We start from the raw sequence: 15,977 nt of genomic DNA, 5'->3' as shown, positions 1-15,977 counted from the left end.
TCCCTTGAGTCTGGGAGGTGGAGGTTAGAATTGAGCCGAGATTACGCCACTGCACTCCAGCCTGAGCAGACCCTGTCTCAAAAAAAAAAAAAAAGTGTTTCCCCCTCCCTTCTGTCTAAAATGTGCTGTCTGATATTTTTCCTGCAAAATTATCTGGGCGATTTTAAATGCCAAACTGAATTATCCCCAGTGTCAAGTCACTTTATTTTAGTTACTTTTGTGAATTTACTTGATATAGCATTAAAAGGTGTCCAGACCTTGCTCTGGAGATGATAGAAGTTTTTATAGGATATGAGAGTTAAAGAAAATAAGGTAAGTGTGTATTGCATGAGATCCTAGTGTTTACAGCAAGGGGAAGCCTTGGCCAGTGCTGATAGATTACAAAATTCCACTTCATGTAGTATTTGCTTCTCTGAGAGCTGCTGCTCTGTCAGCAAAAATGGAGCCCATGGTATAAAAGCAATGATCACCATAGATGATTGTATTACAAAGTATAATTCAGCAAAATGCCCTTGTTATATTCTACAAAGTGTGCCAGAAAAGCAGGGAGGGGAGTTGCTGTTGATGCAGTTCGTGGGCAAACTAGGTCACTTTGCATTTCTGTGTATAGCTGGGCAAGAGAACCTAGTTTCTGTGAGAGCTTGTATCAACATCAGGGTTCCTTAGGTTCAGTGTATAGGCTAGGTGTAGTAAGTCTCATCATTCACTAGAGACTGGGGCAGTCTCCTTCAAACATGGTTATCTGATTCTTCTCATTTCCTGAGCACTACAAAACCCACATCTTTATTTAATTGTGGTCTTCATGAAATCATGGGATTGTGGGATCCATACTGAGATTATAACTGAAATGTTTTGAGAATCACTGTTATAAACGATACAGTGTATTGTGAACAGGTTCATCATTCTGAGAGAATTAAATGTCACACATTTCCAGAAGGAAACTTGCAAGGGAGTAACACTGACCTCGTCTGTCTCACATGTGTTCCTTGAAACTGCCCTGTCCAGTGTGGTACATGAGTGGCTTGTAGCAACAGCCAGGGCCTGTGGCGCTATGTTGGGGCTGAGCCTCCTGATGCTTATTGCTGTCCATTTGTTTTGTAGGTCAGCAAAGCAGCCTGTATTCTCACCAGTCAGACCCTAATGAGGCTACTGAGGTCCCGAGAGGCAGCAGCAGCTGTAGATGTGAAAACCTGGCCAACCATCATTGACACAGGTGAAAGGGAGACTTCTTCTGAGGGTGGAGGGACTGTGAGCTCACAATACCTGAGATCTCCTCCATTCTCATGCCAGATATGTTTACCCTGCCTTTATGTCCTCTGCCTGCTAAGACAGAGGCAAAACCTAGGATCAGTAAGCTTGTGCAGGACTAGACACTGACAGCAGATGCAAAGAGCCAGATCAGAGCCTGCTAAGAGCTCTCCAAACAAAAGTGTTTTGCTGTTACTCTTGGCATCCTAAAAAGGTGGTTAGGTTTTTATGCTACATGTGACTATGTACATATAGGGCCAAGTAAAATATTGAGACAATCTGATCCTTTCGAGATGTGATATTGTTGAAACAATACTGGACTAGGAGTCAGGTGATTTGGGTTCTGGCTCAAGCTTCATTACCTACTGCCTGTGTAATCTTGACTGAAATTACCCTTTCCTAAGCTACTGCCTACCCCTGCCTGACTTGTATATTTATTGAGAAGATAAAATGCAGTATAATATGAAAATACTATACTTTGAAAGCCATAAAGTGCAGAATTTTTAGATAGTATTCGTATTAAAGAAGGGGATAAGATAAGGGAATAGCTGAAAAAGCGGTGGTATAGGAAGAATGTGGGTTTTGGAGTCAGGCAGGTAGGGTTTAAGTCCTGCTATATCTGCTACTCTCTGAGTATCCGTACTAACCTGTCTATAAAGTGGGAGGTGTGAAAATTAAATGATGTAACACAAAGCTCCTAGCATGTAATCATAATGATAACATCTAACCTTCATTGAGCCCTTATGATATGTCATTTAATGTGTTACATAATTTTATCCTTACAATAACCCTGTAAGTTGCTATTTTTATCCTCATTTTGCAGATTAGAAAACTGAGGGAAGTTAAATAAGCAGCAGAACCGAAATTCAAATCCAGCCAGTTTGGCTCCATTCCCAGCCTCTTAACCATTAATGTCCTCTTTACCCTTTTTTTTTTTTTTAAACTCGATTCAAATGCAGGAATGGCATGTATTTGTGGTTATTGTGTACCAGATGCTGAACTGGGTTTTTTAAGCATTTGTTACTGAAGGATAGAAGCACAGTTATATATAATACTTATCACAAATGGATTGTGTTGGTGTTAATGATGCTGGTAGATCTATGGTTAATCGGCTCAATCACAACAGGAAGGTATCTTTAGGCACTTGAGTGGTCATATGAGTGACCCTTCCCTGCACAAAGGGAGGTCAAAGGTGATAGTCTTTCATTTGACCAGAAATGGGTGCCCCATGATATGGTGATTTAAAACTCAGAGTTAGACGTCCTTCTTGATCCAGAAAGCCAAAGGAGCCATTGAAGAGGTATGGCTGGAGCCAGAGGAAATCTTTGACATCCCTGGTTTTGGCATACTTATAAAGCACATGAGGGGAAGCAGAGGAGGTATCATAAATGAGTGAAAGCAGCGAATTCCCAATTCTTGGCTACCATTCTCTTTTGGAGACGGGGCCTTCACTCTGTCGCCCAGGCTGGAGTGCAGTGGCGCAATCTCGGCTCACTGCAACCTCCACCTCCTGGGTTCAAGGGATTCTCCTGCCTCAGCCTCCCGAGTAGCTGGGATTACAGGCATGAACCACCATGCCCAGCTAATTTTTGTATTTTTAGTAGAGACAGGGTTTTGCCATGTTGGCCAGGCTGGTCTCGAACCCCGGTCCTTAAGTGGTCTACCTGCCTTGGCCTCCCAAAGTGCTAGGATTACAAGTGTGAGCCACCGCACCTGGCCACCATTTTTCTTTCTTTTTTTTTTTTTTTTTTTTTTTTTAAAGAGACATGATCTTGATATGTTGCCCAGGTTGGTCTCAAACTCCTGGGTTCACACAACCCTCCTGCCTCAGCCTCCCAAGTAACTGGGACTACAGGTCTGAGTTACTGCACCCAGATAGGTTACTATTCTTAAAATTCTGCCAGGTTAGCCAGGTGTAGTGGCTCATGCTTGTAATGCCAGCACTTTGAGAGGCTGAGGCAGGAGGATCACTTGAGCTCAGGAGTTGGAGACTAGCCTGGGCAATATAGTGAGACCTCACCTCTACAAAAAAAATTATTTAATTAGCTAGGCATGGTGGCATGGACCTGTAGTCCCAGCTACTCAGGAGGCTGAGGTGGGAGGATCATTTGAGCCCAGCAGATGGAGGTTGCAGTGACCTGAGATTCAGCCACTGCACTCCAACTTGGGCAATAGAGCAAGACTCTGTCTCAAAAAAAAAAAAAAAAATCTGCTAATTTAACTTAGAGAAATGCTTTCCAACTTTTAAATCCATACATGATTAATATAACACATACTAAAGTGTAAATAATGAACTTTAACTTGAAACCAGCCGAACAGCTAATGCTTTTTTGAGCATTTCTTCAATCAGTTGCTTTAAAAGTGCTTTATGTGAATTAACTTCCCAACAGTTCTATGAGGGTAGGTATTATTTTAGAGATTCATTTTGGAGAAAAAGAAAACAGACACAAAGAGGTGAAATAGCTCCAAGGTCACATAGCTGATGGTAGAGCTGGCATTTGAATAGCAGTCTGCTTCCTACTGTGTTCTGTTTCCCCTTAGTAAGCTGCTAGCAGATACATTTACCTGATGTAGATTTGCTTGCCTGTGTTGTCTAGTGTTGTCCTCAACCCCAGCCCACCTCTAAGAATGACATATGTGAGCTACTTGGTTAAATATGAGAAGCCTAAGCTTTGGCAAATCCGCAAAGCTAAATTTGGCTGTAGCAAAGCCACAGAAAAGCAGTGATTTTCATGTTCCAGCATGTTGGATTGACATCAGGTTTTTTCTTTTCATGGCAGATGATTTACCCAGGAAAAGGTTACCTCAGCTGTATAAACCGCCCACTCCTGAGATGTTGGCATATCTTGATTTTAGTGTCTCCACAACCGGCATGCTTACAGGAGTGAAGGTAAGTTGCATGCTGGAAAAATGCCACGTCTGCCAAAAAATAGAGATGAGCACTGCCCCAGAAACTACAGATGCAGAGGCCAAGTGGCTGTACCAGGGACCGGTAGGCAGGGTGAGGATCAAGGGTCGCTGCTCTATTTAAATAAAGGCATTGGCTCCTCTGGAGTGAGTTATCACAAGGAATTTGTATTATTAAGTGTCTGAACCTAGCATAGAAGCTGAAAGAAAAAGAGTTTTAGTTAAAATATGTATGAAATCTGATATTTAGATATCATAAAATTCAGTATTAGCCGGGCATGGTGGCTCATGCCTGTTATCCCAGCTCCTTGGGAGGCCAAGGCAGGCAGATCACCTGAGGTCGGGAGTTCGAGACCAGCCTGAACAACATGGAGAACCCCATCTCTACTAAAAATAGAAAATCAGCTGGGCATGGTGGTGCGTGCCTGTAATCCCAGCTACTCGGGAGGCCGAGGTTGTGGTGAGCTGAGATCGTGCCTTTGCACCGCAGCCTGGGCAACAGGAGCGAAACTCCGTCTAAAAAAAAAAAAATTCATTATTAACTAATGAACAGAAATATGTTCCCTTAATGGAGACTTAGATTAGGCTCTGAAGCACTAAAAATTATACATTGTTTTGAGGAGTTTAGGGAATTGAAACTCCTCAAAGCTGTCGTCAGAGCTGTTTCTCTGCCTGTGGGATAACAGTCCCAGCCTGTTCCGTTTTCCATACTTTCCAGATGTCCCACTCTGCAGTGAACGCTCTGTGTCGAGCCATCAAGCTCCAGTGCGAGTTGTACTCTTCTCGGCAGATCGCCATCTGCCTTGACCCTTACTGTGGACTTGGCTTCGCGCTCTGGTGTCTCTGCAGGTAGGGATGGAAAAGCCAAGGAGACAGAATGTGTGGGGGTATACTTTGTGACCATGGCCATCTCATCCTTCCCTTTGCTCCCTTAATTTGATAAAGTTTCAGTAAAATGCTAGTGTTTCCAGAATTTATGGATCTACTGTGTCTCTGAAGTTTGTTTAAAAACAGTTTTGTCTGTATTCCCTTTGTTATTTTCTGTTAATTTTATTCCTCATACAAAATGGCAGTGATCCTGTTACTTGCTCTCTGCTCCACCATGTAATCCTTGCTTTAGAAGCAAAGCCAAGTAGAAGGATGATTCTCGGATGAAATATGTCATGCTTTGACAGCCAGCACGTACCCCCTAGGCTTGGCAGGAAGGAGCACAGTGGGATGGGATGACAGCATGTGGATGGAAAGTAGCACATTTGCCCTGGCCAGGTTGCTTCTTGCAGAGTACAGATCCCAGCTCCTCTCACCATTCCCCCAGGGAACCTCATCTCAGACCTGCATTTTCACCGCCTTGGTGTACATCATGAATGCTTCACAGATGCCTGCGGCTCAACGTTCTCTTCCTGTTCTCTCTTTGTTAGGGTAATAGGGTAGGATCATCCATGTAGGGGCCCACACTAGAAATATGGGTCTTATCTTCAGATTCTGTATCTTTATGTCTTGTGTCTAATCAAATGTATGTCCTTTGGCTCGGTTGTTCTACACCTGTATGTACATAAGAATCACCTGAGGGTCTTTTAACAAAAATTAATGGGACTCCCCAAGACTTATTAATCTTCATCTCCAGAGGTGGAGACCACACCACCAGTATTTTTAAATACAGGATTCCTGAGCTTCTAGTGATTCTGATCTATAAATAGGTTTAGGCATAAAATCACTGCCATTTTGTATGAGTCAAGAGTTTGAGCTTTGTGGCTATAGATGAGACATGATAGGAACTCTGTTCCTTCTTGTTTTTTCTTTCTAAAAAAAAAAATCATTGTGTTGATAGTTCTTCCTGTGATGGACTGAATATGGGTATGAGGATCCATATTTCCTTTCTGTCCTTTTTTCTTTTTTTCTTTTTCTTTCTTTCTTTTTTTTTTTTTTTTTTTAGTCAGTGTCTTGCTCTGTTGCCCAGGCTGGAGTGCAGTGGTGCAGTCTCGGCTCACTGCAACCTCCACCTCCCAAGCTCAAGCGATCCTCCCACCTCAGCCTCCTGAGTAGCTGGGACTACAGGCACACACCACCACACCTGGCTAATTTTTTTGTAGAGACAGCATTTTGTCATGTTGCCCAGGCTGGTCTTGAACTCCTGGACTCAGGCAGTCTGCCTACCTCGACCTCCCAAAGTGCTAGGATTACAGGTGTGAGCCACCATGCCCAGCCCCATTCCTTCCTTTTTATCCTGGGATACACTATTGGGTTCAAGCCTGTATCACCTCTCACCTGAACTATTGCAGCCTCTCCTAACTGTCTCTCAACTTGCAGTGGCTCGTATCACCAGTCCCTACTCCATATGTCCGTATTGTCAGTGTTGCCCCAACTTAAAGCGGCAATGACTGCCTGCTGGGTGAAGTCTAAACTCCCTCATAGGCTGGTTAAGCCCTTTCACAGTTTGGCCTTAGCCCTTCTGGCCTTACTCCTCCATGCACCCTGTATGCTAGGATTTCAGTTGAATACTCTCTCTTTTTCTTTTTCTTTTCTTTTTTTTTCTTTCTTTTTCTTTCTTTCTTTCTTTCTTTCTTTCTTTCTCTCTCTCTCTCTCTCTCTCTCTCTCTCTCTCTCTCTCTCTGTCTCTCTCTCTTTTTTTTATTTTTTTAAAGGAGACAGGGTCTCAATCTGTCACCCAGGCTGGAGTACAGTGGCACAATCAAAGCTCACTGCAGCCTCTCGGGCTCAAGCGATCCTCCCACCTCAGCCTCCCAAGTAGCTGGGGACTACAGGTGTGTGCCACCACGCCTGGCTAATTGTTAAAAAAAATTTTTTTGTAGAGGCATGAGTTTTGCTCTATTACCCAAGCTGGTCTTCAACTTCTGGGCTCCAGCGATCCTCCCATCATGGCCTCCCAAAGTACTGGGATTACAGGCGTGAGCCACTGTGCCTGGCCACTTGAATACTATTAATATTTCTGATCGCTTCAAACATGCTGTAATTATCAGCCTTTGTATATGTTGTTCCTTTGCCTAGAAAACCCTCACTACCGTCCCCACTTCTGGCCACTGCCAAATTCATACTCATTCTTCAAGCTCCAGCTCAAGTGTCACCAGCTCAGTGAAGCACTACCACTCCCCTACCCTGGCTTATCGAGCTTGAATGAACTGCTCTTTATTCTGTGATCTCAGTGTTCTTGATTCACATCTCATATTCAGATCATCAATAAAATGGCTATAAACGTGTTTAAAAGAAACCATAGGAATAAAATCCAGTCCAGACATAAGGTTTCTGAATAGAAAGAGGAAAAAATGCTACTCCATCCGGGTTTTAAAGATCAGTTATTAGGAATTACCTTTCCAGAATGTTTAGTATCATCTTGACCACATTAATTAGCTTGAGGGCAGCTGTAAGAATGTTATGTAGACTAAAGTGACCTACCACAGTCTGCTTTATTTCATAGTTGCTCCTTTTGCAAGTTGCATAGCAACAAGACTGATTCTTAGAGCTTTATATCTCATATGTCCCTACACTGTCCTTTACACTCAGTAAGTATCTGTGGAATTGGTGGGGTTCTGAAGCATCAGGTGTCCAGGATGAACTGATGATTCCAGCTCTTGTCTCTTTCACTGCAGTGTCTATTCAGGCCACCAGTCTGTCTTAATTCCTCCTATGGAGTTAGAGAACAACCTTTTCCTCTGGCTCGCCACGGTCAACCAGTACAAAATAAGGGACACTTTCTGCTCCTATTCAGTGATGGAGCTCTGCACCAAAGGTCTTGGCAACCAAGTAGAAGTGCTAAAGGTAAGAAGCAGCTCCAGCAGGTGGCCAGTCCCAAAAGGTTTTGAAGAAACGGGCCAGGACGTAACAGAGCCAGAGCAGGGGCTAACAGCCATGTTTGCTTGCCTTTTTCAAGTCACTCAGTTAAAAAGGGGTGTATTGTAAACCTTGGCAAGTTTATCTCTTCCACTTTCCTAATTAAGTGCACTCTTCCACAGTTTAATATGATTCTTACTTTGTGGACAAGAAGGGGAAACTGGTTGGGAGGCTAACTGGAAAGAGTATGTAAACATAAAAGGGAACTGTGGCTTCCAATACTTTTTTTTCCTAATAGAATTTGAAACCTCAAAATATTAGGAATTCAGAATATCCCCAAAGATAAGGGTAACTCACTCATTCATGTGTGTGTCAAATGGTGATCTGTCTGACTTGCAGATGAGAAAGTCAGAAAATACTGAATTTTCTTTGATAGAAAAATATCTTTGGAATTCAAAAAGAGACGAGATTAGATCGCCAGAGTTCTAGATTAATTTTTCTCTCAGTCCCATCAAATAGGGGGACATCTAAGGTACAGAAATGAGGAGGGATAAAAACATATTGCTGAAGAGCCTTAGATTTTTAGAAGAAAGAGGAGAGAACTAGAGAATGAGCAAATTTATCAGCAGATAGTGATTTTAATGGGATGCTTTGTCCATTTCTTCTTTTCTGAAAGCTGCTTTTCTCTGTGTGCCTGAGGTGAGAATACACAATTGCTTGGCTTTTCCTGACCAAGGAGCTAGAACAGTGGCCTTACGTGTTCAGTTCTTTTATGATCCTACTGACTTGGCTCCCATATAATGGTGTCTTGCAGACCAGAGGGATCAACCTCTCCTGCGTCCGGACCTGTGTGGTGGTGGCGGAGGAGAGGCCCCGTGTTGCACTCCAGCAGTCCTTCTCTAAGCTCTTCAAAGACATCGGGCTGTCCCCGCGGGCTGTCAGCACCACTTTTGGATCAAGAGTCAATGTCGCAATATGTTTACAGGTGACCCTCATGAAATCTTGTCTGCTCACAAACGGGAGAGGAATATGGAGTGTCCCAGAGCACGGGCTTTGGAGCCAGGCTGCCTGCGCTTGGGCCCAGCCGCGCTTACTTGCTTCGGAACCTTGGGCTTTTTAATCTCGATTTCTTTGTGTCTCATTTTGCTCATCTGTAAGGTGGAGGCAGCAGTACTGTGCTTCCCCAGGCGGCTCTGCACAATCACTGAGCTGCCAGCTCGGAGTTCTTGGAGCAGTGCTGGCAGTGAGCGTAGTGTTCGTGTCTACTTGAATCGTTGTCGTGTGGTCATGATGACGAGTCACAAAGATTTGAGTCTTATTTGGATTTTATTTGTATCTGACCTGTTTTTCCTTTTTCTTTTTTTTTTTTTTATTTGAGACGGAGCCTTGCTCTGTCACCCCAGCTGGAGTGTAGTGGTGCAGTCTCAGCTTATTGCAACCTCCACCTCCTGGGTTCAAGCGGTTCTCTCATCTCAGCCTCCGGAGTAACTGGGATTACAGGCGCGTACCACCACACCCGGCTATTTTCTGTATTTTTATTAGAGACAGGGTCTCACTGTGTTGACCAGGCTGGTCTCAAACTCCTGACCTCAAGTGATCCAGCCTCCTCAGCCTCCCAAAGTGCTGGGATTACAGACATGAGCCACTGCGCCCGACCTGACCTTCTGTTTTTCTGTCTCTATATTCTATACCATTTTTTTCTTTTTTTTTTTTTTTCAGACAATAACCTTGTATTCTCTTCTCCACCCAGATGGCAACTTTATCATGTTATTCTTGATGGGTAAATAACAGAAAAGGGACTAGAACCGAGACTAATTTTATGTATTATTAGGTAATAAGGCAAATATAGCAGCAGGTGTGGTGGTTCATGCCTATAATCCCAACACTTTGTGAGGCCAAGGCAGGAGGATTGCTTGAGCCCTGAAGTTTGAGACCAGCCTGGGCAACATAGTTGAGACTTCATCTCTCCCCTACCCCCACAACCCACCCACAAAAAACATAGCTGGGCTTGGTGGTACATGCCTCTAGTCCCAGCTACCTGGAAGTCTGAGGCAGGGGGATTGCTTGAGCCCAGGAGGTTGGGGCTGCAGTGAGCTGTGATTGTACTGCTGCACTCCAGCAGCCTGGGCGACAGATTGAGACCCTGTGTCTTAAAAAAATAATAAGGCAAATATAGGCATGGACAAAAGTGAGTGAAAGAAGATAACACACATGGGTGGATTTCAGGTCTTCTGTGACCTTCTTTCAGAAGGGTCTTGATGGTTTAACCTTGAGCCCCATCATAGCCCTCTTGCTGTCACCGTGGCCAGTATTGGTTTTGCAAGTCCCTGGGTTGCCGACCTGTCTCACCTCTGTTTTGAATCCAGGGATGAAAGCCCTCCTCAGCATGGAAACGTTTCAGTGCTGCCACAGTCCCCGTGATAAGAGTGAGAGCAGGGGGCCTACTCTCAAGGGGAGGAGAGGCAAAAAGAGTGTGCATTTTTCATGTGTATGGCTACATTATTTCTTGGTTTGAAAATGTGAAATACAGTTTATTGAAATTCTAAACAATGCATTGATTTGTCTTTCTTTAGGGAACCTCAGGGCCTGATCCGACTACCGTGTATGTGGATCTGAAATCACTAAGACATGACAGGTACAACAGATTTATTAATGCTCCTTTCCTACTAGTTCCTAAGCATAACAAATTCGGAACCTCAGAGCCAGCATTTTCCCTCATTCCTTTTGTTCATATCTTCCAGGAGGGGAATGGGAAGAGGGAAGGAATTTGTTTTTATCATTAATACATAAGATTTGGCCGGGCGCGGTGGCTCATGCCTGTAATCCCAGCACTTTGGGAGGCCGAGGCGGGTGGATCAAGAGGTCAGGAGATGAAGACCATCCTGGCTAACACGGTGAAACCCCGTCTCCACTAAAAATACAAAAAAAAAAAAAGATTAGCCGGGTGCCATGGCGGGTGCCTGTAGTCCCAGCTACTCGGGAGGCTGAGGCAGGAGAATGGCATGAACCTGGGAGGCAGAGCTTGCAGTGAGCCAAGATAATGCCACTGCAGTCCGGCCTGGGCGAAAGAGCAAGACTCCGTCTCAAAAAAAAAAAAAAAATACATAAGATTTACATTTATAAGAAAGCTTTAATTCTCTCAGTTGCTACACTGTTCTTTAACATTAAAGTATAATAGTTATTGCCTATATAAAAGTATTTGTGACATTTGATATAAATTAAACTAAAATGGATAGTCTCTTTCCTCTAAGAGTTTAAAAATAATAGGACAGATAAGATAAATGAGGCAGAGTAGGGTTTTTGAAACAACCCTTTATCTGAGCCCCATGGGTAAAAGCCGGCCTCCTTAGCCCAGAAGGGAATTTTAGCTGCGCCTCATGGTGAGCGCTGGCCCAGGGCTCTAAGACCTCTCTTCCCAAGCCCCACTGCCCTGGATGTGTTATCTGGAGTGCCCCACTGCGCTGACCTAGCCTGCATAGGTGGAGCATCTCTCTCATGCAGCAGTTTGAAACCTGGGAAGATTTTGCCACCCCAGAAGAGATTTGACATTGTCTGGAAACATTTTGGGTTGTCATAAAAGAGGGCTTGCTACTGACATCTAGTGGGCAGAGGCCAGAGGTGTTGCTAAACACTCCGCAATGCACAGGATAGCCCCTTTCAACAAAAAATTATCTGGCCAAAATGTTAGTAGTGCTGAGTTTGAGAAACCCCACTGTAGTGTGAGGAAGAGAGACAAGTTAGAGGTCGTGGGAAGGCAGCACTGAGCTGCAGGAACATGGCGACTTCTCTTCTTAAAAGCCCTATACATAGTAAATACCATTCTTCTGCAGGGTTCGTCTCGTGGAACGCGGTGCCCCTCAGAGTTTGCTTCTCTCAGAGTCTGGAAAGGTAATTTGTTCTGTTGACCATGGGGAAGGTGGGCTGTGTGGCGAAGTGGTTCAGTTTAAAGAAACCAGAAGCCATATAATATATTAGTGTCCAGGGCAAGCCTTAATTGAAATCTGGAGATAATTTCAGCTTGGCTAATACTTTAAAATTCATATGGGTACATAGATAAGAAGAATAGTCAATTTGAACTCTCTTAATTTCCATCGATTTTTAAAAATCCAACTGACATGTTATTCTTATTGACAGACCAGCAAAATGCAGTGCTCATTGTATGAAAGGTGGATAGAAGAGCTGGTTCTGTGGTTTTTTTTTTTTTTTTTTTTTTTTTTTTTTTTTTTTGAGATGGAGTCTCACTCTGCCACCCAGGCTAGAGTGCAGTGGCGTGATCTCAGCTCACTGCAACCTCTGCCTCCCAGATTCAAGGAGAATTTGCCTCAGCCTCCGAGTAGCCGGGGTTACAGGCACCTGCCCCCACGCCCAGCTAATTTTTGTGTTTTTAGTAAAGATGGGGTTTTACCATGTTGGCCAGGCTGGTCTTGAACTCCTGACCTCAGGTGATCACCTGCCTCGGCCTCCCAAAGTGCTGGGATTACAGGCATGAGCCACTGTGCCTGGCCCGGTTCTGTCTTACAAACATCACAAGGAGAAAGCTAGGAGAGGCTGAGATGGGAGTGTGGTTTAAGGTCAGGGAAGACACACATGCATTTAAAGTTGAAAGGAAAATAAAAATGGGGATGAGATTAAAGATATTTGAGAGTTAACATCTGTGGGAGTAAGATTTCTTAGATTAGAATGAGGCTATAAAATGTCAAAAGAGAGATTTAGTGAGAAGCAATTTACTAAGGATGATAGGAAACCCACATGCATTGTCAAGACAAGTGGGAATTTCTCTGCCCTTTGACGAGATAATGATGATACCTCGGAATCCTGTCTAGTAATTCTGAAGGGCAGAGAAAAATTTGTGGAGGGAAAAAAAGAATCCCTGCCAAACCTACTTGGTGGTGTATCACCCCATGGGGCGCTTACTCCAGTCTCACTCTCCATTTGCATCTGCGAGCAGAGGGGGGTTTGGCTGATTTTGTCACTGCCTTGTCACGTCTTCACTTGCCTCAGCAGCCAAGCACACCTCATGAGCATTAGCCTATGCCCGCCCTGGACTAAGGGAACCGCCTTGTCTCTTCCTTGAGGTTTTAGATGTTTGCGCCCAGATAATTATTGAGGGCTTCTCAAGTAACCTCATACTTTAGAAATCCAAGATAAAAAGGGAGTTCAAAGGGGGGCAGAATATGGGTAACCAGAGAGGCCCTTCTTTTGTTAGAATGGCTGAGCCATTCCCTCAGCCAGCATATGTGTCTTCCTTTTCCTTCCTGAGGAAGATCCTGGGGTCGTGGATATCCTTCTGTCCTGCAAAGCTGCTGCTGTCCTCTCTCACTCTTCACATTCCTCCAACTCTAGCACCAGCTGGAGTCTGGAGTGGAGTCACTCAGGCTGTCCCTGCCTGCTGCCCTTTCTGTTTTAAAGGGTTTCACTGCCATCATTCCAGTGAATGAGAAAGAGCATGAAAAGGGAAAGGTTATTCTACAAATTCTACTGTTAAGGTCCTGATCTGTAGTTTCTTATCCCTTTGAAGAGATGGCAGACTGGCTCCCATTTTATTTTTGAGGCTGAGTTTTATTAGACCTTTGGTCTTCAATGAACTGAGGAAGGTTCAGTGAGAGCAAGACACAAGGTCTCTGCCGTGGTCCCCTCAGGGTAGCTGCTGTGATGCCATTGCAGCTGGCTCCCGCCGTGTGTGCCTCTCCCACCTCTCCAGCAGGTAACTAACTGTGCATTTCCTGGAGGTCATTAGATTTCACTGAACTCAATCTTTGTATTTTCCCTTTGATTCTTAGATTTTACCTGGAGTGAAAGTGGTTATTGTTAATCCTGAGACCAAAGGGCCGGTTGGAGACTCTCACCTTGGAGAGGTTTGTAATAATCTAAATTTTTACTCTGAAAAGTCAGCAGTAAAAATCTCTAGGGTTCACATTTTAGAAATCAGTAAAACTGCAGATTTAGCTTTCCCCCGTTGTGAATGGAGTTAAGTTTTTTCTGTAAGGCATGAGACTGAAATTGACAGAAGAGGGAGATTGAAACTGGGATCCAGGGAAGATTTAGGCACTCAGACTGGAAATGGTGCCATATTTGTCCACTGACATGCCCTTAGCTAGAAAGGAAAGTGAGCAAATCCTACATGTTCCCACCTATTAAGGTATGAAACTGAAAGGAGTCACATATTTACCAATTTTTAAGGTCATTCAGATGTTATATTGTATTCTAAAATGTATCCATGTTTGCATTAACAAAAAAATTCTAGGCCCAGCCCTTTAACAAAAAATATTTATATATAAATACATATTATTTATATATAAGTATGTAAAAATTAACTATATAAAATAGTTAATTTTTCTTCCCCCAAATCTTTGTTTTTGTTTGTTTATTTGAGACAGTGTCACTCTGTCGCCCAGGCTGGGCTTACTGCAACCTCCGCCTCCTGGGTTCAGGTGATTCTTGTGCCTCAGCCTCCCAAGTAGCTGGGACTACAGGCACGTGCCACCATGTCTGGCTTTTTGTATTTTTAGTAGAGATAGGGTTTTACTATGTTGCCTAGGCTGGTCTCGAACTCATGAGCTCAGGTGATCCACCTGCCTCAGCCTCCCAAAATACTAGGATTACAGGCATGAGCCCCCATGCCCAGCCTCCCTAAATCTTTGAAGGATGCTGATATTTCATTATGTAGCTGAATGGGAGGAGTAAGTGCAGGGGCCAGATGACCTGGGCTCTGCCACTTACAAGCTTCTCAGTATTGGACAGGTTAATTTCTCGGGGCCTCAGTTTCCTCATCCATAAATAATAATAGCACTGGCGGCTGGGCGCGGTGGCTCACACCTGTAATCCCAGCACTTTGGGAGGCCAAGGCGGGTGAATCACGAGGTCAAGAGATCGAGACCATCCTGGCCAACATGAGGAAACCCCGTCTCTACTAAAAATACAAAAATTAACTGGGCGTGGTGGCGTGTGCCCGTAGTCGCAGCTACTTGGGAGGCTGAGGCTTGAACCCAGGAAGCAGAGGTTGCAGTGAGCCAAGATCACGCCACTGCACTCCAGCCTGATGACAGAGCAAGACTCTCAAAAATAATAATAATAATAATAGCACCATCCAGGTGCAGTGGCTCATGCCTATAATCCCAACACTTTGAGGGGCTGAAGCAGGAGTTTGAGGCCACTCCACTTTGAGGCCAGGAGTTTGAGGCTAGCTGGGCAACATAGCAAAGACCCCATCTCTACTTCGAAAAAAATTTTTTTTTCTGAGACAGAGTGTTGCTCTGTCACCCAGGCTAGAATGCAGTGGTGCCATCTTGGCTCCCTGCAACCTCCATCTCCCCGGTTCAAGTGATTCTCCTGCCTCAGCCTCCCGTGTAGCTGGGATTACAGGCGCACACCACCACGCCTGGCTAATTTTGTATTTTTAGTAGAGAGGGGGTTTCACCATGTTGGCCAGGCTGGTCTTGAACTCCTGGCCTCAAGTGATCCACCCGCCTTGGCCTCCCAAAGTGCTGGGATTACAAGCGTGAGCCACCATGCCTAGCCTACTTAAAAAATGTTTAAATGTTAATAGTAGCACCTACCTCACCTCCTGAGTAGAATCATTATAACACTTAAATGTTTTAACACGGCCGGGCGCGGTGGCTCATGCTTGTAATCCCAGCACTTTGGAAGGCCGAGGCAGGCGGATCATGAGGTCAGGAGATCGAGACCACAGTGAAACCCCGTCTCTACTAAAAATACAAAAAAAATTAGCTGGGCGTGGTCGCGGGCACCTGTAGTCCCAGCTACTCGGAGAGGCTGAGACAGGAGAATGGTGTGAACCCGGGAGGCGGAGCTTGCAGTGAGCTGAGATTGTGCCACTGCACTCCAGCCTGGGCAACAGAGCAAGACTCCATCTCAAAAAAAAAAAAAAAAAAAAAAAAAAAATGTTTTAACACCTGCATCTGTAATGTACATGGAACAGTGTCTGTCGCATATGATTGTCAGTAACATTACTGTTAGCTATTGCTCTGTTTATATTATAAACTCAAACACCCCATGGTGTTTCCCTGTGGGCTTCC

General features: G+C 44.3%; 1 protein-coding gene across 13 annotated transcripts in view; it reads left to right on the top strand.

Moving 5' to 3' along the window:
• Positions 1-15,977, top strand: part of DIP2B (disco interacting protein 2 homolog B) — a 247,780-nt gene that overhangs the window by 221,307 nt on the left and 10,496 nt on the right. For all 13 annotated transcript variants that reach the window (XM_003252153.3, XM_030816574.1, XM_030816577.1 and 10 more), the window contains 8 exons: positions 1,102-1,213; positions 4,029-4,138; positions 4,874-5,004; positions 7,761-7,929; positions 8,756-8,926; positions 10,515-10,576; positions 11,772-11,829; positions 13,722-13,796. In XM_003252153.3, the coding sequence (XP_003252201.2) occupies positions 1,102-1,213; positions 4,029-4,138; positions 4,874-5,004; positions 7,761-7,929; positions 8,756-8,926; positions 10,515-10,576; positions 11,772-11,829; positions 13,722-13,796 (888 nt within the window). The remainder of the gene's footprint in view (positions 1-1,101; positions 1,214-4,028; positions 4,139-4,873; positions 5,005-7,760; positions 7,930-8,755; positions 8,927-10,514; positions 10,577-11,771; positions 11,830-13,721; positions 13,797-15,977) is intronic.

Source organism: Nomascus leucogenys, chromosome 8 (genome assembly GCF_006542625.1).
Source record: "Nomascus leucogenys isolate Asia chromosome 8, Asia_NLE_v1, whole genome shotgun sequence".
NCBI lineage: Eukaryota > Metazoa > Chordata > Mammalia > Primates > Hylobatidae > Nomascus > Nomascus leucogenys.
Note: the sequence above shows the minus strand (reverse complement) of the source record. Positions and strands in the feature narration are given on the sequence as shown.